Here is a 21,671-nt window from a genome sequence, read left to right as displayed (position 1 = left end):
CTTCGCCTTCTTTTTTTTTCGTTTTTCTTTCTTCCTTCCCGCCCGAGCAACTTTTTTTTTCTCCTTTCTCTTCCCCCATCCTTCTTCTTTCTCTTCATCTCCATCCCCTTGTCCTCTCTTTCCATCTTCTTCTTCCTTGATATCCTTGCATCTCTCTTTTCTCCTGGAGACGCTGTTGTCTCCGCGTACAGTTGCTCGTTCAACTCCTTCCGGTCTTTTGTTTTCTGTTTTTCCCTAGAATACAACAAAATCTGCGATAACCATGTCTTACGGCGGCGGATACCAGCGCGACTCCTACCGGTATGTCTATCTTGCACTCGTTGAGATTTGATTTGGAGCGATGCAGCGTCGCGTTTATTGCGCTCGTTTTGTCAGGGACCGACTCGACAATTTGGCTGGGATCGCTCGTTTCAGCACTGCCTTGTCTTAGCGTCGGTCTCAACTGCAGGATCTAGCGCGCAATGCAACCCACGCTCATCCCTCACTTTCATCTCAACTTCCCCAGCGGAAACATCTCAGGCTAACATGGTTTGCTCTAGTTCTAGAAACGGCGGTGGTGGCGGTTACTCCAACGGCTACTCCAACGGAGGCGGCTATGGTGGTGGTGGTTACGGTGGCGGCTCCAGCGGTGGCTACGGAGGTGGCTACGGGGGCGGCGGCGGCTATGGAAGAGGGGGCGGTGGTGCTGGTGCCGGAGATCGCATGTCGAACCTCGGCTCTGGCCTGAAGAAGCAGGACTGGGGTATGTTTGATTCCTTGAGACAGCACCGTCTCTGTCATCCCTTTGTGACACGATACTAACCTTGCCGTCCATAGACCTTGACTCCCTCCCCAAGTTCGAGAAGTCTTTCTACAAGGAACACCCCGATGTCACCGCCCGCACCCAGCGTGAGGTGGATGACTTCCGCAAGAAGAGCGAGATGTCCGTTCAGGGACGCAACATCCCTCGCCCTGTCGAGACCTTCGACGAGGCTGGATTCCCTCAGTATGTCCTGACCGAAGTCAAGTCTCAGGGCTTTGAGCGCCCCACCTCCATCCAGTCTCAGGGTTGGCCCATGGCTCTCTCCGGTCGCGACGTTGTCGGTATCGCCGAGACTGGTTCCGGAAAGACCCTCAGTTACTGTCTCCCTGCCATCGTGCACATCAACGCCCAGCCCCTTCTCGCCCCCGGCGATGGTCCTATCGTTCTTGTTCTCGCCCCCACCCGTGAATTGGCGGTTCAGATTCAGGCCGAAATCACCAAGTTCGGAAAGTCCTCTCGCATTCGCAACACCTGTGTGTACGGTGGTGTCCCCAAGGGTCCCCAGATCCGTGATCTGAGCCGTGGTGTTGAGGTCTGCATTGCCACCCCTGGTCGTCTGATCGACATGCTCGAGGCCGGACGTACCAACCTTCGTCGTGTCACCTACCTGGTTCTTGATGAGGCCGATCGCATGCTGGACATGGGTTTCGAGCCCCAGATCCGCAAGATCATCGGACAGATCCGTCCCGACCGTCAGACCTGCATGTGGTCCGCCACGTGGCCCAAGGAAGTCCGTCAGCTCGCCTCTGACTTCCTCAACGACTACATCCAGGTCAACATCGGTTCCATGGAACTTTCGGCCAACCACCGCATCACCCAGATTGTCGAAGTCGTTTCGGATATGGAGAAGCGCGATAGAATGATTAAGCACCTCGAGAAGATCATGGAGAACCGCGGCAACAAGTGCCTTATCTTCACCGGCACCAAGCGTATTGCTGACGAGATCACTCGTTTCCTTCGTCAGGACGGATGGCCCGCACTTTGTAAGTTTTTCCTGCCCATTTGGCTTTGTTCCAATCTCGGCGTTCGCGTTACTGACTGTTCATATAGCGATTCACGGCGACAAGCAGCAACAGGAAAGAGATTGGGTCTTGAACGAATTCAAGACGGGCAAGAGCCCAATCATGGTGGCCACCGATGTGGCTTCCCGTGGTATTGGTATGATATAATTGCGATTTAACCCCCCTTTCCTCCCCCCTCCTCCCCCTTTCCTTTGTCTTCTTCCTCAAGAAGCACCCTCACCCGTATTGAGGTTGTGTGACAATGGCACGGTGCTCGACTCTCTTTGAAACCCATGTTGGTGTGCATGACTCGTCCAGGCTTTCGTCGAGTCGTTCGAAATGGTTCCTTATACCAGGAGGACCTTGGACTCACAGTGCAGTATAACAGACGTATTTTGACATCCTCTGTCGGGATTCCCCATCTCTATCTGTTAACCTAGGTAGAGTGGGGGGGTCACTTGTATTTTGCTGTTCCGACGACTTTGAAACTGCATTCCAAGGTTGCTCCAGGACTGTGATATCTGCCAGCCCATGGATTCACCCCACCGGATCTTGATATCAAATTTCCGCGAGAGAGAGAGAGAGAGAGAGATGCATCAAGTCTCACACGACTGAGAAAGGGCTCCTCGGCCACGTTGCTATTACAACTAATGCTCCGTTTGCTAACATAAGTTTGTTTGAAGATGTTCGCGACATTACTCATGTGCTGAACTATGACTACCCCAACAACTCGGAGGACTACGTTCACCGTATCGGTCGAACTGGTCGTGCCGGTGCCAAGGGTACCGCCATCACCCTTTTCACCACTGACAGTAAGTTCTCCGCTCGATATGTGCCGCACCGGCAACGCCATACTAACGATGCTTTCCTTGCACAGATTCTAAGCAGGCTCGTGACTTGATCACCATCCTTACTGAGGCCAAGCAGCAGATTGATCCCCGTCTCGCCGAGATGGTCCGCTACAGCGGAGGCGGTGGTCACCACGGCGGTTACGGCCGCTGGGGTGGCCGCGGCCGTGGCCGTGGAGGCAACTTCACCGCTTCTAACGCGGCGCCTCTTGGAAACAACCGCCGCTGGTAAAAAACCAACCAAAACAGATCATGATGCCCAGTCTCAGTCAATGAGCTTGTAATTGTCACCGGTAGACCTTGCTTTTTCGTTTTCGTCTCAGGTTCAGCTTCTTTCCTTCGTAACTCGGTACGGGCGGCGTTCGTCGAAAGTCACGATAGACAGTTATGTGTTTTTTTGCTCAGTTCATAGGGGTTCCATCCTTCCCAACAAGGATTTCAAGGCTTCAGTTTGTTCCAGCCGCTTACGGGATATGTGTTAATTTTTAACTTTTCTTTGTCTTTATTGTCATTTCTTTGTCTCCAACAAAAAGTTTCGATATCTTGTTCCTGGAGCCGGATACGATTAGATCGCTGTAGCTGCAGTCTTGCATGCCAATATTAGGGGGAGTGTACTTATTGTTTTACATATCCAGGTTCATTGTGCATTCGATTTCTTAGCACTCCGTATGCATTAGGCTCTTGTCTGCTTCTGTGTTACCGTGCAGTAGTGTGGCCGGGGTGCCCCTTAGTATACTGGTTGAACTCAACGCCCAGCTTTGGCTTGTAACTAGTACTGCGCCTATGTCGAACAGACGGAGACAATTGGACGCCTAAGAGTGGTGTTATACTATTAATTTAGAATCGCCCGGGAATCAGATCCATATCATTTCCCCGTAGATTCGGATTCCGGTCTTCGTCCAGGCAGCAATCATGTAATGCAACCATCCCCCCAGTGCATTAGAGCGATCCAGATGGTCGGTCATCCCGAGCCACTGCAGGTGATATCTTTTTCATTTCGGTCTGTTCTTGTTTTGTTTTGTTTTTGGTGGTATTTTTGCCAAGAGTGGTTAGGGAAAGCAAGTCTTATTTTCTTGTGTTGCCGTTTATCCTCTACGGAGTATATCAAAATCACGGTTATTTACCATCCCTCCCTCTTTAGCTTATTTATAGGATATTCTACTTCTTCTGTTCCTGGTTCGGTTAATATATTTCTCACCGTTGGTGTAGAGATTTCGGTTCTGTAGATATTAAACGCATTCATTGGTCGTATCCCTCCGGCCCTGGGTCTAGAATCTCATGCTTACCCTCAATTATTGATATGTTTGAAATTAATAGCGGTGAGCAACATGTTATACAAATTAGTGGTATAGTGTGTTTACATTTCTATTGTGTTGACACCCGGGTTGTGGTGTTTGGGTTGATTTATGTTCAGTATGTGCTTTAGCAGGTATATATATAACCATGTGTATGCCTGCTTCAACGAGGGATACAAACATGTGGCATTCTTGATGAAAATGACCATTCAAATAAACTGCGCCGTAGCTTGTAAGTAGTAAATATTTTATTCAATTGTATCCCATGCTAGCGATTAGCTTCTCGAGCTTGTGTCGCTAAACTACACCCGCCTGGCGATATCTAAAACATCGCTCATTCACTCCACTCCCCCAACCGCTTCTCCAAGACCTCCGTTAGCTTCTGATGCGTATGGCTCGTCAAATGGCCCGAGTTGAACCAAAAATACGAATCCAATGGCGTTGGACACCCATGCGCCCGATAATTCCAGTCGATATCGGGCTGGTCATACCCGGCGCAGAAATGTGTCGTGTTCACGATGCCGTACTGCGCGGGATGATCCATCATATCGCTGAGTGTCCTGTGCGCGTCAAAGACGAGGACATTCGTGTCGGCGTGTGCCGTCTGGAAAACCCCTGCGTGCTGCTCCAGCGCCTCGTTGAACCACGCGACTTGGGTCGCGTTGGGGCTGGGGCTGGCCCGAGCCTGATTGCTGGGAGTTCGGTCCAGAGGGGGCAGGTTCATGAAGAGGTAGGAGCGGTAGCCGAGACCGTAGAGGTCTTGCACGGAGGAGAACAGCGTGTCCATCAGTTTATTGTAGAAACTAGGGAAATCGACGCTGTACTTGGCGCTGTCGTTGATGTCGTTGATGCCGATCCAGATGGCGACTAATGTCTGGGATGGATTGACTACGTGCTTGAGGACGGGATACCCGAATTTCTTGTACTGGGAGACCTGGTTGACGAGGGAGACGGTGAAGTTGTGATGAAGGGGCAGACTGTGGCAAGTCAGGCAACTTGCCCATCATGAACCACCAAGGCGATTCCTGTGCTTACTGTTCGACTGAGATGTCTGCGCCCGCGAACGCAAAGTCCCAGAGTTGTTGCTTTCTACAGCTCCGCGGCGAGGTGAGTCCCTTGTGGACTCCGCAATCAGTGAGGAACTCGACCCAGTTCGGGCCACCTTCTGCCGTGGCAGTCTATCATGACATGACGAGGTTCTTGTGTCAGTTACGCGACAGCCAGCTCATTGGATCTGCGAACCTGGTTCTGAACGATCTTGTTCGTGAGCAAGGTTTTGGCATCATATTCGAAGTTCAGCTGATCTCCGATGAAGCTGTAGTTCTGATGGCCATATGTGCCTTGCACGTACGTATACGAGTCACCGAAGGCAATTCTGGATGCAATAGAGCGGTTAGTTCAGAGCGCGTGGCTACAGACTGCGGTGATAAGAAACGATCTCGAGGCACGAACAAGTATCGTGTAGCATCCCAGTCAAACGATTGCTTGCCTGGCGGCTTGGAGGGGAAAGCTGCAATTGCTAGGATGGTATTGGCCACGGCAATGGCCAGAAGCTGCCGGAGAACTAGCATGATCTCGAGGATTCGACTGGTGTGAAATAAAGCGATGCAAGAGCCACACAGCAAGCAATAGTACACATCGACTCAGGCTTCTCTAGAGTCCAGGCCATCTTCATATAGATGGCTCGTCAACACGGAGAAATTCTCGCGGAGTTGTCGTCTGTAGCTTGACGGAGCATAATTTTCCGTATGCAATGGAATGACTAGAGCGAGTAAGCACATACCGTTCCATGTGAATGGCCGCCAATTGGGTCAGCATTCAGCAAACCCTCCGGTGCCTTGTCCAGTTAACCCAGAAAGCCAGAGCGATCATCTTCAGATCGAGTTCGGTTTTTTTTTTTTTTTTTTGTCTCTTTCCCTTCTTCTCTCTCTCTGTTTTTTCATTAATCATAGTAATCCAAAATCATTGATTCATCGGTGAGTTAGCCGCTGCGGTCTCTCCTTTCCCTCCCCTTTCTCCCCTGGGGCTTCTCGGGGATAGGCGGGGCAGTGAGCACAGCGGGTGGAGAATACAGCCATTCAATGGCTCTCTCCATCGGGAAAGAGAGTACCTGCTCAATATTCAGTAACCGAGCTGGGAACATGGTCTAGGAAAAGACAGCCGCCAATCCATATTACATGAACCAGGAATCTGCCGATCCCCGAGCGAAAGGAGGCCAGCTTTCCGGGGATGGAGGCTCAATTGCGGGGAGGGAAGATGGACCTCCGTAGGAATAGTGTAGCCGAGATCAGGCGTGCTGGCGAGGTTACTGTGGATGTGGAGAATGCCAGCAATCAATTTGGTGAGAGTGAGAGCGAGAGGGAGAAAGGAAGAAAAGGGGGAAGGATGAAAAGGATTTCGATGGCAGGCATTGAAGAGCGCAGGGAGTAGATTCCCTCCATTGAGGGGGAGGATGCGGCCGGTTTGCCTTTTTTGCATCCCACGCGCTGCCTTTCTCCTGATGTCTCTCTCTGTGGGTGTGCGCGTGAATTTGTTTTCATAATTATCGCTATCATTACAGAGTATACGGAGTATTCCCCTCACCCTCCAAGACAATGGAACCCATACCACCCAAGACAGTTCCATAGCGCGTCGGGAAACCCAGATCGGACCATCCGTGGGTTAGCAAAGTGTATCTTACCGTAAGATATCGCGTGTAACAAAGCCGCCGAGAGCCCGTGGCTCCGGTGGGTCCCCCTTTGCAGGCTAGTAAGTGTCATTTGTTCCTGTACGTCGTCCAGTACGAGGACATTAGAATTGGAAATTAGAAATCGGGGAGAGATCGAATACAGGACACGGCCGGAAAATTCCAACGATTAGACCGTGCCTCTATGCAACGATCAAGGTAGACTATGTATACCCATATATATGAAATAGATATCTTTGACAGCTCTACACCGATCAACAGGTATCCAGACGTAGACAACAGATTCCGTGAGATACGGAGCCAGGTATGTATTGTAAGTATGTACGGGGACATAACATGGGTCCTGGACGGCGTAACACATACCTACCGACTCCACCGTAGATTACAAGCGCCAAAGCATATGCAGTTTTAGGCATATTGGACTAACCCCCAACCAGCCTAGGGGCATTTCGAAGCCAGCCGGCCCTGGTTCGGGTAAGGGGGGGGCAGAAAGGTTAACTGCTGCGACTCGTTAGGGGGTTAGCCTGGTGGTCCAATGCGCGGAAGTCGGGATTTCCGCTGATAATATCGCGAAGCCAACGGGATTGGTCGTCCCAGAGGCACCGGGACTAACACTAACGTAATAAGAAATGGCGCGAGCCAGCGCCGGCATTCTGGTGGTACCGGAGGAGGACCAAGGAGAGGAGGCCAAAAAAAAAAATAAAAAAATAAAAAAAAGCTACTGCGTACAGAGTATCTGACTTGACACCTGAGGCAGTCTAGCCTAACAGATCTCTTGACGGACGTGGAATATGCATGGAACATGTAACATTTTTTTCCAGCGCTACGATGCTGTGATCATAATGATGAAAGCGGACATTTGGAGACATGCAGAGTCCATGCGAATGTTTCTACGAGAGCTTCGTGAAGGTTCGATGTAAAGTTGTCCTCCGTCCAGGACCACGGAGTATGTAGGCGTCGAAAGAGGTCGCCCGATATCCACCACCTGCCTAATTGGGTTCTCCGCGGACCGGCCAAAATCATACTACGACGCTGCGTATATCGTATAGTAATCACAAAGTACTTGTTGATACTGAGGTGCCCCTGAGATACTCCGTGCTCCATTCTCGACAGGACAACAACACTCCGTGCAAGAATAGATAAGAACGGAGGAGAAGTGGCTCTTTGCCGAGTATATCCAGTGCTGAACAATCTGTGACACATATCGGTTACCTAATGACCGAAGCCCGGAGAGGCTGGTTGCAATAGGGGCACGATACCTAGCATTGACGCTGCCATGTGCGTTAGGAGTAGAGGAATTAATATGAGGTGATATGATCTGTTCTGATGTCAATATGCCTAGGGTAGCACGAGATGCCCGGGCAGTGTCGACTGCTATCTCGACCTACTCCTACAAAGTACGGACTACGGAGTAGTCTACCTGCCAGAGGTACCTCGTCTGGCCTAGTCGACCTAGTATGCGACTAGTGGTCCATGGGGGGGGGGGCATATTGATCCGGTCACGGGTGAGACAGTGGGCCAACTCTTCGGCGGTGTCCTCGAAAGAACCAGAGCTCAATCCACTATCAACCGACAGCCTTTCTTCGGTGCGAGAACGGAGCACGGAGGCCTCCGTATCTAGCTAAATTAATTTGGCCCTTTTCATCCTAGCCCGCCCCGCCGCAAAGGCTCAAATCCATGGGATATCTAGCACTGTTTATCTCCCGTGGCCTGGTGCTCTGGGTGGGTTGAGCTCCGAGGAGGCTGGCCACGGGGGCGAGCTTGGATTATGCGACCATCTGGTCCCGGATTCTCCAAGAGGTACCACTTTATTATATACGACGCACCTATCATATGCCCCCCGGGTTTATCGACCTTCCCAAGGCCTGGTCTGTTAATATTTGACGGTGCTCTCATTGGCTCGCACTTCCCCCCTGGCTCTCGGGCCATCTCGTTTGAATTAAGTATCTATTTACGGAGTACGACGTGCACTTTTTTTTTTTTTGTTTTGCTTTTGATTATTATTATTTTTGATTAAATTGACTTTTGGGTTTGGAGACGGGGCCAATACCGCCTTTTCTTAAAAAGTGATCATAACAAATCACCGTACCCATGGCCCCATTCTTGCACTCCACACACCAGAAGGGGGCACGGAAGAGGGAACCGCGGAGCTATCCTGAACTAGTAGTGGCAGGTTCATCTAAGCCAGATAGGCACTGCGACCCATTGGATCCGAGTCAAGGGCATCGAGGTACGAGTAATTCGGATGGCTGGACCGCTAGGCTGCTAGGTAGGCGTTAAAGACGCCAGAGTATCAATGCATGGGCAGGGTATCTCTGCCTGGTACGGAGCAGGATGTAACCCTTCGCTCGGCAAAATCCGGGATATGACAAGGATGCCAGAGGAATTTCGCCATTCGGCATAGAATCGTCGACAGGGTTCTGCTCGACCTATGACAGCCGTCTGCTTGGTGCATGCACTGTGCGAGATAAAATATAATCCTTTGCCGTCGTCCAATTGTCGGAGCCGCCACCCCGCCTTTATTGACCAATGCCAAGGGTGATAAGCCAGTCAGGAAGGGGAGATTAAAACTTTACTGGCCTAGGAAGGGAAGAATGAGAGGGTAAAAAAAAAGAGGAGGAAAGGAGGAAAGAAAGGTTAAGTGAGCAGAAAATTACGAAGGAGGGAAAGGAATGTAGACAATGATTGGAGGGAAAATCTGCTTTGCCATCAGTGCTTCTGGATAACCCCGAACAGCCATGTCAGTTGAGAATCGCGAGTCGATGTATGGAGTAGTAGTCTACAATCTATATCGAACTGAAGGTTTAGCGTCGTACTCCGTCTGGTTGGGGTACTGTTAAAGTCCGTCAGCGACTCAGCAGCTAACCACGGAGTATGTCAGTAGTCGGTGCTCCTAGACTCCTTGTGGTCAATTATGCCCACGTGGAGCAAGTGAGATCATAACTAAGCACCAAAATAGCCTGGACACGGACATAAAACCAGCAGTCTATCCGCATGCACTACTCAGTACGCAGCACGGATAGACTAAAGATATAAAAACAGTGCATGTTCCGTGACCATGCGTATAAAAGGGGCAGAAATATGTAGAAAGAGACAGAAAAAAGCCGAAATGCAGCCAATTTTCTTTTTCTCCGTTTTAACTTTGAATCTCTCGACCTCATTATTCGGAACCGAGCGATTACCCCTTTCATGTGCATATCGGTGGCCCATCCAAAAATTCATAAGGATCGGACAGTCGAGTCATACGGAGTACAGTTCTGTGTTGTCAGGGTGGGCCCGTACCGACTTTACGTGCCGTACATAATAATACCAGAGGTATTAATTATGGAGCATGGAGGTACGGTAGCCACGAAGTGCCATACACCAAGCATGACTCGACCGAGGGAAAAAAAAGTAGGATAAATATGTGAAGACACCTGGATATATCCTTTGGCCAGTGTCCGAAGTCGCTGCATTTCTATGAGTAACCAGATAGAATTGATCAGCCTCCAGCCTCCTTACCAAGTTGAGGCGGTGGAGTAGTTTACCGAAAAGGGGGTGTTTAAACCCGATCGACGGTTGTCCATGGATCATGGGTCATCGGCCAGCATCCGAAACGCACCGTACAGAGCAGATGGGTATCGACGCCGAGTACCGTTCGACCTCCCTGGGCGGAAACGCCATCCATGTATACTGGGTGTAGTAACTGCGGAATATCGTCGTAGCATCTGCCTAGTTAGGGCACTAAAACCCCATACAATATCCGGGGATGGCAGTCAAGATTCCGTCCCATCGCTCACCGTTACTCATCCCACCCAGGCCCTGTACCCAGGCCAGACCGGCCTCGGTCATGGAGATTACGGACATTACCGCGATTGATCGGGACCGGAGGAATGTCTACTTCCATCTTGAATGCCGCGACATTGATCCAAGCAAGGCCTTGGCTGGCTGCTGAGGATTAGGAAAGGCATGGAACAGTCTCCGCCGTAATACCTACCCTGTTGGTTCGAGATTGAAGGGACGGGGTACCTGCCTTCTTGACATCGTTCCCCAGCAGTAGATATCAATAGCATCTGCTATTATCGATTGCTTTGATCCACCGAGTAGACACCAGGGGTGTTGCATGATAAGTGATGCTGTCTTGTGACCTGCCAGACATAATACGCATTGTTTTTTCTTAGCGGATGTCTCTGATCGATCTGGTCCGTACAGGGTATGACAGCCATGCAAAGGGACAGTAGAATGACCGCAGAATGACATCAAATCAGAAGGCCTACGATGCCAATACTCCGTCCAGCGGACAATCGCCAGGATGAACTCTCCAACGGGATGGATAGGTGGTCTCTCTGCCTTAGTGAGCTGCCAGGATCTTGTTTCCTTCCTTGCTCTTCACCGGCAGTGTCTGGTTGGGTTCCGCCTGCGCGGGGTACGGCCCAGTCAGGACACCAATCACCGGCCGTTCGTGCCCTCCGCCCAGAAGACAACCTTTCCGAGGTTGGAGCCTTGCATCTCGCGCGTCCCTTTTTATCCTACCTTGCGCATGGTCTTCCTATCAAATCGCAGCCCACTCTCCCCCTTTTTTTCAAGTGGGAAAAGGGTGCGACGATAATGATCATGGCAAGAGTAAATCAAATAATACTCCGCTGGGTTCAGTTGGGTTCGCTTTGCCCAGATTCCCGGAGTACTGCCGGTATTATTAACAGGTGATTTGCTGTTAATATCATTGATACGCCCGACCTTTTTTATTTAATATTAATCATTTTTTTTTAAATTTTTTTTTTTTTCTGTATTAAATGTTTTATGGCACTGAGGTAGCATCTGCACCCTGCCATGTCGCGATGCCATGGGCAATACTACGATTAATTTGAACAAGCGCGATTTTAATCCAACCCCGGTCTCTCCTTTTTTCTCACTAGTAACCTATCGGACAATTGCAATCGACCAAGGATTGACAGCCGTCTCCTGCCAAAATCCATCTCGTCCAGTGGTGCTCCGGCCTTCGCCCCTACCTTAGCTACGATGTAGTATCATAGTAAGTACCCCGAAGTCAGTTGATGCTCCTAGATATGCAAACCGATGACTGCTGACCTCATACTTGCTGTGTTTGTTCTGATCACGATTCCAAAATCTGTTTTCCGTATGGACTCGATATCCGTAGGCTGCAGTATAAATGAGCGGTTTACTGATACTCCGAGTTACAGTGAGCTTGGCTTAGTACTCCGACCGGCACTGATATCCATCTGTATAGTGTTTTTCAACACAACCACCGGCAAGTACGTTTAAATCTTCCCCCAACCCCTAATAAGCCTAGACAGTTTGTATCCATTGAACTTAGCGATGATATGAGATTCTCGAGATATTTACTCGATCCTTGATTTCTGGAGGCGTGAATTGAGCGACCAATTGACCCGTCTTCGACGTCGACGCGCTGTTGTAGAAAGATCATTTGGCACATGAAATACATATTCACTAGTGTGCAACTGTGGTTGAGAATGGACCTAATGTCCGACGGCGTGATTGTTGCATGACATCGATTGGGCTGTTTACCCTCGTGTTCTCCACCGACGCGTTCCTGACTTGCGCAGTGGAAGGCGCTAGCAGATAGTCTCTTTACCGAGTTACGCCAGCCATACATCTGGTACATGGGTTTAAATACATACACCTTGAATTACCTACAGGATCCAAGAACCAGGCGCGCAAACGGGAGTATCGTCGACCCCAGGAAAAGGCGAAATCTGGTAAGATTCTGCGAGCATGGGAATATGAAATTCGATGGCATCGGTTGCCCCAATCCAGAAATCGACCCCACCGCCACGACCAGTCCCATTGGCGAGTTTTGGGATCATGCTTCGGTTGAATGATGTTTTTTTGTTCCGTTCCCCCCCCCTCCTTGGGATCCGTCCGGAGCGGCAGTTGTACCAGACCGAAGAGGTGCCCGGCGGTCGCCCATTACAGTATCTTTCCTCATCCTCCTTTTCCCACCAGTAGCAGCGGTTGGTCTTCCCTTTTCCCACCCCCCCCTTCCCACTCCACATCTCACATCTCTTTCCGCATCAACCGCTATTTCTGGGCTTATTGCTCGATGCTACTCTGTCTCCTGGATTTGATACTGCGATAATCTTGGATTTAATTTGCGCCTGCGCTATTTTTACTGGGATGGGGGTTAATTTATTTGGATTTTAATTTCTGTAACCCCTTTGCTTTTCTGGGATTTTCCTCCGTCGCTACCTCCACCACGGACCCTGCACGCGGTCATCGCTTCCCCCCGACTTGCGCTACACCCTCTTTTTACTAGTCTCGCACCATCCACCCAGACCGTTGCTCAAGTCGTTCCTCGGGCACGCCATCTCCTAGCCCTTCTTCGCTCAACCAAGGCCCTTTATTCTCTACCCAGGCCGCCAGAACGTTGGCCAACGATCGTGGATTGGTACCCACGGGCGCATACGCTAGGTTCACGACAGTCTCCCTGCGGCCAAACTCGCGACGCGCACCGTCCGTCCCGAATCGCGGGTAGACTATTCCAAGCTCTAATTTTCCCCCTAGCCACCGGTGGCATATCAAACTTCTGTTTCGACATCAGCTTTACATATCTATTTTTCTCTACACCCATTCGCATCAAATGGTGGGTTAAGAATTTTTTGGAAGAACAAAGAATTTGAGGGCCAGAAAGAGAAAGGAAAAGGGGGCGTTGAAAATTTTTTCTTTTGTTTGCCACCTTTTTTTTTCTCCTTCGAATCGGAGGATTCCGCCTATAAGGAGAGAAAAAGGTAGAACAGTAGAGCGGAGGTAGCAAGAAAAAAAAAAAAAAAAACCACTCCGACGAGGAAAGCTTAGCCGGGTTACGAGAGAAACACAGGACAGGCCAACAATAACTGAGGGGAAGGGGGCCAAAAGAAAAAGGAAAAAAAGTTAATAATCTTTTTTTTTTTCTTAAGCCCTCATATTTCCATCGAGAAGAGGGTGGGTCGAGTTACTGGCAACTATCAACGGACCCGTCACCACAAAGCGACAGCGCTCCGATCCAAGGGTGAAAAAAAGAGGAAAAACCCGGGAAAAAATAATAACAATAAAGGCTCGGAGAGGAAGAGTGTCTGAACGAGAGAACAAATGATAATTAATCCTCCAGGGTGGCCCCAGTAACAATTACTTACCAAAACCGCCCCCCCTTCTTGTTCTTGTTTGTTATTACGGAGTGTTACCTCCTCCTCTACGGAGGTCTAGGTTCCATTACAACCTTTTTTTTTTCTCTCCCGATCTCCTCTTTGAAATCGCCTCTGTTCTCCCTGAGAGAGAAAAATAAAATCGAAAATAAAAATAAAGGGAGACAAAAGAAGAAAGAAAAATTACGGGCCCACACGCTCCACCATACCCTCGGATCCCACGAGGTGCTCTAACCTGCGTTTTTCCTCCTGCCGAAAAGCCTCCTGCTCGACCGTCCGAAGCCTTTTAGGCCGCCTCCTCTGCCCAGGTTTTTCTTTTCCGGGTCGAAGTCGAACCATTTTCCCCTCCGCCTCGAATTTAGGGTGACTGTGCTACCGTATTGACCCCCTTGGATCAAGACATCGTTTCTTGCGCTATCACCTTTTGAGCCGTGTGGATTTGATACCTATTCATTATTCACTCCCGTTGTTTTTCTTATTTGATTTTATTTTCTTTTATTTCATTCCGTGCTAGGCCCTACCTAGTGAGCAACTGGCTCTGCCCTGGCTGCTTCCTAAACCTTCACCTCCCAAGCTCGTCCGGGCGCAGACAGCACCGTCCCTTTTCACTCCCGCTGGTTCCTCGTGCTGTTGTGCCTACCGCCACCCTGCAAGGCATTCTCCGTCACCCTAAGAGGTGACTAAAGCAATTAAGCATCGTGATCCAGCACCACTGTCTCTAGAGGGAAAAAAAAAACATCACCACCTTTGCGACTTGTATTTCCCTTCCCTTTTTGATTTTCTTGGGTGAAAAAAAAGGGGGGAGAAAAGAAAAAAAATTTTTTTTTTCTCACAAAAAGAAAAGAATTAAAAAGAAAAGGGCACAATTATCAAAACCTAATCTGGTGCTCTCTCTCTCACTTTCTCTCTCTTCTTTTTTTTTTTTTTTTTTTTTTTTTTTTACATCCTTTTTTTATTACCTTATTTTTTTTTATTACTTTTCTTATCGGTGCGTTGAAAAAGCGTTACAAGTTCTCGTGACTGAATTTCACGCGTCGATCTTTTTCCTTTTTCCCTTTTTCTTAATTCTCTCCTCTCTTCTCCATTCACTAAAGCCACTGCAATACGCAGCTTCAGTGTGGACGTTTTCCCCTTGACTTTCCTGGCTTGCCTTCAATTCCATCCCCCCCCAAACAAACCAGTACGTCCCAAATCACTCGGCGAGGGAAAAGAAAAAGTCTCGCGACGCAAACTGCCACGAGATCTTACTCAGATCTCTTGAAAGCCACCTCTACTCCCCTGCTGCATACTTCCATCGTTCGGCACCTTCAAATCTTACAACCACAAAGCTCATTGTGTGTCACTCGACGCGTCTTTAAACAGACACGCGGGTTTTTCTTATTTTAGCTTGGAGGATTGTCAGGGATATTTACCCGGTAGCGGCGACACCTGTATTATATGGACAACAGACCTGCCTCGGAGTACGCGCAGTCAGGTTCGCACTTTCCATATCCACCGTCTGCCGCGACGCATTCTGAACTCTCAGCTGCAGACCAAGCTTCTGCTGCTGCCACTGCTCAATACACTCCTCAACCTGAGGTTCGCCCCAACCCTCAGTACACCCCTCAGCCCGAGGTGCGACCCGCCAACATTTCGTCCTCCAACACGCCGCAGTCAGACTACGGTCTGAACCCTCCTCCCACCGCGCGCTCTCCAGCTTATCCGGAGTACCTCGCCCGCCCGCACCAGTACCACCACGCCCCCAACACTCAAGCCGGCGGCGCGGCAGGTATGGCTCAAGCAACAAGTCCGTCCATGACCACCCTCCATGATGGGCAGCACCATGACCATCGCAATCATCACACGAACGTGAAGTCTGACGCGGACGTTCCTATAGATCCCTCAATCGCGGCCTCCAGCCCCACCTATCCTCCTCCCTACTCGCCTTACCAGCCCCAGGGCCATGACATGGCTCAGTACCAAGGTCACCCCCCTCCGCCGCCTCCTCAGATGTATACGCGTCCGGAATGGTCGCATGGGTACGGGCAACATCAACACGGTCTGCCCGGACCCTATACCACTCCTGCCACAACGGTTGGTCCCGCCTCCCCTGCTGCGACCGCAGGGCCGCGCCCTGGCCAGGTATGTTTTTGGTGATTTCGGCATCTGTTTCCAAAAGGCTGCGCTTTCTGCGTTTAGTTTTGTCTGGGACGCCCCCGGATATGGGAGCCGCTATCGGGCTGCCTCCAGGGACCGGGAATGCGGCGCACTCTTTGTTTCCTGTTGATCTTTTGATTTTTCATTTTCGAGATTCGTTTGGTTCCCCGGCTCACATGCTTCCACCTAGGTCTACTCGTTCGTTCCGATCCCCGGTGCGCAACAGCATAAGAGACCGCGTCGCCGGTATGAGGAAATTGAGCGCATGTACAAGTGTGGTTGGAATGGGTGTGAGAAGGCCTACGGTACTCTCAACCACCTGAATGCCCACGTGACGATGCAGTCCCACGGAAACAAGCGTACTCCAGAAGGTATGTTTTATTCGAATCCTCCCCCAGATTGACGTGTAATATTCTCCCATCCACTATTATCTCATTATATCTCCGATGGCATGTGTGTCGACGCTACGGGAGGGGTTGATAGATGCCTGGGCTGGGACTAGTGCGGGTGCCACCCACTAGTCTAGTTACACGGCCTTAGTGCGGGCGGATCGCAGTAGTGTGAGAAGCCGGCGCTGAGGTTAAGCTGTCTTCGACCTCCCGTCTACCAGCTGTACTATGTTTTCTCTTGACAGTTTCTTTCTTTCTTTCTTTTTTTTTTTTTTTTTCATGATTTTTATTTTCGTTTGGTCCACTCTGTGTTCATTTCCCCGGACACGACCCAGGCTAACCTCAACTCTCTAGAATTCAAGGAAATTCGCAAGGAGTGGAAGGCCCGCAAGAAGGAGGAAGAGGCTCAGCGCAAGGCCGCTGAGGAGCGTGAGCGCGCCGCTGCCGCTCAGGCTGCCCAGGCCAACCAGGTCGACGCCCCCAATCCTGCGGATCCGCAGGGTGGTCAACCTCCCACCTACCCCGGTGGTGTCCGGCCTCAGCTGCCTCCGATTGGATACCAACCTGCCGATGGCCAGGTGCCCGGTCAGTACGGTGCCCCTGGCGGCGGTATGGTCTACCAGGGCAACGGACAAATGGCCTATCCTCCGAACTATCCTCACTCTCCTTACGGGCAGAGCGGCCAAGTGTATCAGCAACGTAAGTAGTCAAGCCCTTTGTTGTGTTTGCATTGTTGGTTAGGACCGGGCCATGAAAATACCAAAAAAGAAAGAAGAAGACACGAATCTACGCCACCCAGACGAAAGGAGAAAGATACCACAAAGAACCCCGGGAATTTCATGGAGAAAAACGGTCCTCGGATCTATTGCAGAAGGGCTTGGAGCTGATCGACGATGGCTTTGCAGAAAACCAATCGGCCAGCTACCCGCAATAGATATCCCCGCTTCCTTGACTTGTCTGAGGTTGCATACTCTAATAACAAAATCTCCTAATCCCACATCGCCACCCGGATCTAATTCTCTAAAGTCTTGCGCACATGATACCATTTTCTGGCCTTGATTGCTCCAGTCAAAAAGAGTGGCCTTGCGACTTACACTTTTGTCCCAGTTATGTTTTTTTGAATTAGATCGCATGAGCAAAAGAATGTCCCCGAGTCTTTTGGGGGGAAGTTGTTATTTTGTTTTCCCTGCGTGGGTAACGGGCCATCGGATTGTGAATTAGGATGCCTGGCGGGGCTTTCTGCATTAGCTGAGCTTTTCTTTTTTGTTCGTTTCTTATGTCTCTTTCCCCCCTCTCGTTTGTCTTCATCGAATGCCTCTTTCTTCTGCCTTCTGTCTGCACCCGAGTGTGGATTATGTCGACCTTGTTCTCACTAAACTTTCCTCCGATGTTGTATGTGAAATTCTTGCAGTGGCTTCTCGTTTGCCAACTCTTGTGTATGCTGAGGCCAAATTTATGTTACCCTGGGTTTTGGTCCCCGAATTTGCGCAATATCCAGTTGTGATCTCTTGCCCCGGTGACTTGTTTCAGTGCCGGTTTGGTGGCTTGCGTCTTATCTTTTCCTTTTTTTATTTCCCCTTTGTTCTTTTTTTCTCACCCACCTCTTTCTCCGAGGATTTGGAATGCCTTCATATAGGCAGTACATGTTGATAGGGAGGAATTTACGGTACAGATGGTACTCTCTCAACTGTTATTAATATACCGCTTGGTGTTGATGAATTGGACCTGGTAGATGGACGGGCCCTTGGTGACCTGTCAGCCCGACGAGTCGCACGTTCGGAAGAAATATCCCCAAAACCGATATGGGTTGGCCAAAAGAAAGCTAAGACCGTATTTCCCAGTAGTAAGTACTAGAGTAGGAAGAGAGAGCTACTACCTAAGGTACCTGCCTAGCGTGTACATGTACATGCATGTGCGTTGGTTGACCGCAGGACGGGGTTCAACGGTGGAATGCACAGGTGGGTAGAGGCAAGGGCAATGTCAGGGGAAATAAAAAAAAGGCATGAGAATAACTTTAAAATCCGGCGAACCAAGGGCAACTAATTGGTTAGTACAGCGAGATGGCACTAGTCGGTCACACAGAAATTAGAATACAGGATGTAAGGTCGTTTGACGGGGACGGAGCTAAATTAGCAGCTAGTCCCTAGATCTGTAGGGATGGAACCTTACTTTAGCAGACTCTCGAGCCACGAGGGAGCGGCTTGGGAATTTAGAGTTATCTTAGGTCCCGGCGGCGATTGTCAGCGAGATGCTGGTTGAACTAGCGGCTGCTACCTGAGCCATCGCGAGCTAAAAACCGCTGGCGATGGTCGCGATGGCGTCGGCGCCTGAGGTGGCTACCGCTGACTCAGCCGCTCTGCTGCCTGAGGCATACGACGTACGGTCCTGCCGGATTTACGCTCCTCCGGGTCCGACGCACGCTAACCTCATCCCGCCTAGACCGGGAGCTGCTCCGATTCCAGACGCTTTGCTTTTGCGATCGAGCAGTTTTTCTGGTCTTTTTGCTCCCGGTGCTGCTGCAGGTGTTCTTCCTGGTCTCAAGATTTGTTGTCGCCGGCGCTTTTATGGTGTTGCATCGTTGCCTTCGTCGGGTGTCTTTTCATTTCATCTCTTATCCTCTTCCTTTTTCTTTAGCCGTTTAATTTCCTACTTCATCCTCCGAGCGCTCCAACCGTGTTTGATCTTATACTACCTTTCCGAACCTACCGTTCCTCTGTTTGGTAGAACAATCGACGCTAAAACGGCTCCGATATCAAATGCTTCGTTGCAACAATGTCAATGCTCTGCGGACGAGCGTTGGCAACGCCATGGCGACGAGAGCCGTGCTGGGCCCGAGGTGCATAAGAACGTTTCAATCAAGATCGAGTGCCACCCCGTTACGTGCGTCCACTGCGCGAACCTATCCGCGCACAGGACTATGGAAACCGCTCGGTAATGTGAAGGCTTATTCTACTGAGAATAACAATTTGTCCGAGGCTGTCGCGGAGTCGGATTCGACCAGACGGCGTCAAAAATCCCGCCGCCCCAAACAAGATGATGAACAACTCTATGCGCTTGCAATGGCAAACAAATCATCCGACTCTGTCCCCTCGGCTCGCAAAATTTCACGGAAGGTGATTGAGATGGAAATGAAGTGGCTTCGTGATCCCGTGAAACTGAGTGAACGGGTTCAGGGTGCCCTGCAAGCCGGCGACGAGGCTATGGCGGTGGCGTTGGTACGCACGGCACAAAGCCAGGGCATAGATTGCTTTGTGGCATGGAATCAGCTCCTTCAATACTGCTTCGATAAAGGGTCTAGCCGGTCTGCCTTTAGATTCTACAATGATGTGCGTTGTTCCTTTCCCCTGTGTCCTGGTTATTCCAACCGCCGGCGGACAGGAGAGTCACTGACCATGGTACTTCTTCCCTTTTAGATGAAAAAACGGGGACGCAAGCCAACTGAGCGCACCTATACGATCATGTTAGATGGTCTGAGTAAAGCACAATCGAGACCCGGGTTCAGACCAGTGGATATGGCTCTGAGCATATTCCGATCCATACCTGCCCCGGATCTCTTTAACGTAGCTGCAATGCTTACAGTCTGTACTCGTCACAGGGTAATGGACCCATTATGGCAAATTGCTAGCGAGTTACCTGAAGAGGGACCGGGCTCCCCCGAACCGATCACTTATACAATTATTCTGAAAGGCATTCTGGATACGCTGGTAGTGGACCTTAAAAAGATATCGCCCAAAGATACGAATTCGATCTTGGCTAGAAGAGTGCAAGGGGTCACGGAAGCTAAACGAATTTGGGCCGATGTTGTTTATAGATGGAAGAAGGGACACTTCGCTCTCGACAATCGCTTGCTGGACTCCATGGCGAAAGTACTTTTGGAAGGCCCCGGTGATTATGAGTTCTACGAGGTGTTCGTGATGGTCAACCAGACCACTGGCCTCCCCATCCTGGCAAAAGAGCCCCGCAAAGTCGCCTATAACACGAAATCGTCCAGGTCGTCCGAGGCTTTGCGAGAACGGGCTGACCAGAAGGATTTGGAAGACGTTCCATTTGTGGACGACCAGGGCGAAAGGCTGTACAGGCCACCGCAACCCGAGACCGAGATCCCAGAAGAGGAGCAAGTAGAAGCCGAAGCCGAGGAAGAGAACCTCGATGATGTTTTCAACCCGGTTGTCCCGGACGACTCTTCGCCGGGAGTCAAAGGTCCATCGCATGTCCCACTGACAAACAGGGAGCTTTTTAGTATTTTGGAATCGTGCTCCATGGTCACTCAAGGATTGGGTACCGCAAAGGCGTATTGGAAATTGATGACGCAAGGCGATTCCAAATTCCGGGTACAACCCGACAAACGTTCATTCATAAAATACCTGCGGGTTTTGCAAGCCGCTCGTTCCAGTCGCGTCGCCGTGGAGCTTGTGCGCGATGAGATCTTGCCCTCCCGCCAGTTGCATCCGGATGTGTTTGAAATCGCGCTGAAATGCTGCCGCCGCGACATCAACAACATGAATGTTTTGAAGCATGCCAACGAGATACTGAGACTCATGGAGGAAGCATGGCTTCCGCTTCCCAGCACCAGGGCCCTAGACGCTTACTTTAATTTGATCCAAAATCTGCTGGAGAAACCCCAGCTCCTCGTGTCACTGAACGGCGTTGCAGAAGACTCGAAGATAGGCTCTTTAGAAACCCTTGGCCAAGAACTGCGACTCAAGTTGCAGACCGTGGCCATCGATACCTTGCGCCCTCACGCGGCTCGGTTGGAAGAGGCTTTCGAGCATGGTCAAACCCGCGCTCCGCAACCCCCCCTTGAACTCGAAAAGAACCTATACGAGAGTGTCTCCGGCCCTGGCGGTATGGTTATGTTGGCACGGTTGAGATTCATGGTGGATTCCGTTTTGGAGACCGAACGGCGAAAGCAGATTCCCAAGCCGCTTCGAAAAGAATATGAAGAGCTGTCGCAGAAGCTGCGGAAATACAGCAACAAAAAGGTCCAACGTGAGTTCGACGGCAAGATCGTGTTACCCACTCCGCAGCAGCTGTCTCGGGCGCTGGAACTTCGTGACCAAGCCAGTGGCACCAATGGCACCGATGATGCCGATGATGCTAATGGCGCCGATGATGCTAATGGCGCCGATGATGCTAATGGCGCCGATGGTGCCAATGGCGCAGATTCGGTCGAGGCTCGGGTCCCTTGACCTGGCTCATGTAACGTGTACATTACCTATTAAGACACTTGGGTTCACTTGTTCTGGCGTTCTAGGTGAACCGATTCACATGTCTGCATATTGGGAGGGCGTTTGGGTGTATATAGGTGTATAGATAGATGCATAGATGGAATGTATAGATGCCTGCATATCAGATCTGGTGACAGTCCCTGCCTG

At 50.4% G+C, this 21,671-nt stretch overlaps 4 protein-coding genes across 4 annotated transcripts; 2 read left to right on the top strand and 2 right to left on the bottom strand.

Annotated features, from left to right (window-relative positions):
• Positions 1-262: 262 nt before the first annotated feature.
• Positions 263-2,883, top strand: P170DRAFT_361352 (DEAD-box ATP-dependent RNA helicase DBP2; the record flags this gene model as incomplete). The annotated part of the gene is made up of 6 exons (XM_024844465.1): positions 263-300; positions 546-742; positions 817-1,785; positions 1,853-1,960; positions 2,424-2,615; positions 2,681-2,883. The coding sequence occupies 6 exons, from the start codon at positions 263-265 to the stop codon at positions 2,881-2,883; spliced, it is 1,707 nt and encodes a 568-aa protein (XP_024703317.1).
• A 1,397-nt stretch (positions 2,884-4,280) lies between these two features.
• P170DRAFT_447835 (SGNH/GDSL hydrolase family protein) lies at positions 4,281-5,517 on the bottom strand (the record flags this gene model as incomplete). The annotated part of the gene is made up of 4 exons (XM_024850922.1): positions 4,281-4,923; positions 4,982-5,124; positions 5,189-5,321; positions 5,399-5,517. 4 exons carry the CDS (start codon positions 5,515-5,517, stop codon positions 4,281-4,283), a joined length of 1,038 nt encoding a protein of 345 aa, XP_024703316.1.
• Positions 5,518-5,991: 474 nt separating this feature from the next.
• Positions 5,992-6,640, bottom strand: P170DRAFT_202982 (uncharacterized protein). Its single transcript, XM_024842771.1, has one exon. The coding sequence runs from the start codon at positions 6,569-6,571 to the stop codon at positions 6,068-6,070; it is 504 nt and encodes a 167-aa protein (XP_024703315.1). The 5' UTR covers positions 6,572-6,640; the 3' UTR covers positions 5,992-6,067.
• An 8,568-nt stretch (positions 6,641-15,208) lies between these two features.
• On the top strand, positions 15,209-21,641 carry P170DRAFT_510711 (uncharacterized protein; the record flags this gene model as incomplete). The annotated part of the gene is made up of 5 exons (XM_024854804.1): positions 15,209-15,892; positions 16,098-16,278; positions 16,651-16,995; positions 19,210-19,622; positions 19,710-21,641. 5 exons carry the CDS (start codon positions 15,209-15,211, stop codon positions 21,483-21,485), a joined length of 3,399 nt encoding a protein of 1,132 aa, XP_024703314.1. The 3' UTR covers positions 21,486-21,641.
• Positions 21,642-21,671: the final 30 nt, after the last annotated feature.

This window comes from Aspergillus steynii, assembly GCF_002849105.1.
Source record: "Aspergillus steynii IBT 23096 chromosome Unknown P170scaffold_5, whole genome shotgun sequence".
Taxonomy (NCBI): domain Eukaryota; kingdom Fungi; phylum Ascomycota; class Eurotiomycetes; order Eurotiales; family Aspergillaceae; genus Aspergillus; species Aspergillus steynii.
The sequence above is the reverse complement of the archived record's forward strand: the minus strand, read 5'-3'. Positions and strand labels throughout refer to the sequence as shown.

Coding starts and splice junctions, on each gene's coding strand:
- P170DRAFT_202982 (XM_024842771.1), bottom strand. CDS start 6,571: ATGGAACTGTCTTGGGTGGTATGGGTTCCATTGTCTTGGAGGGTGAGG.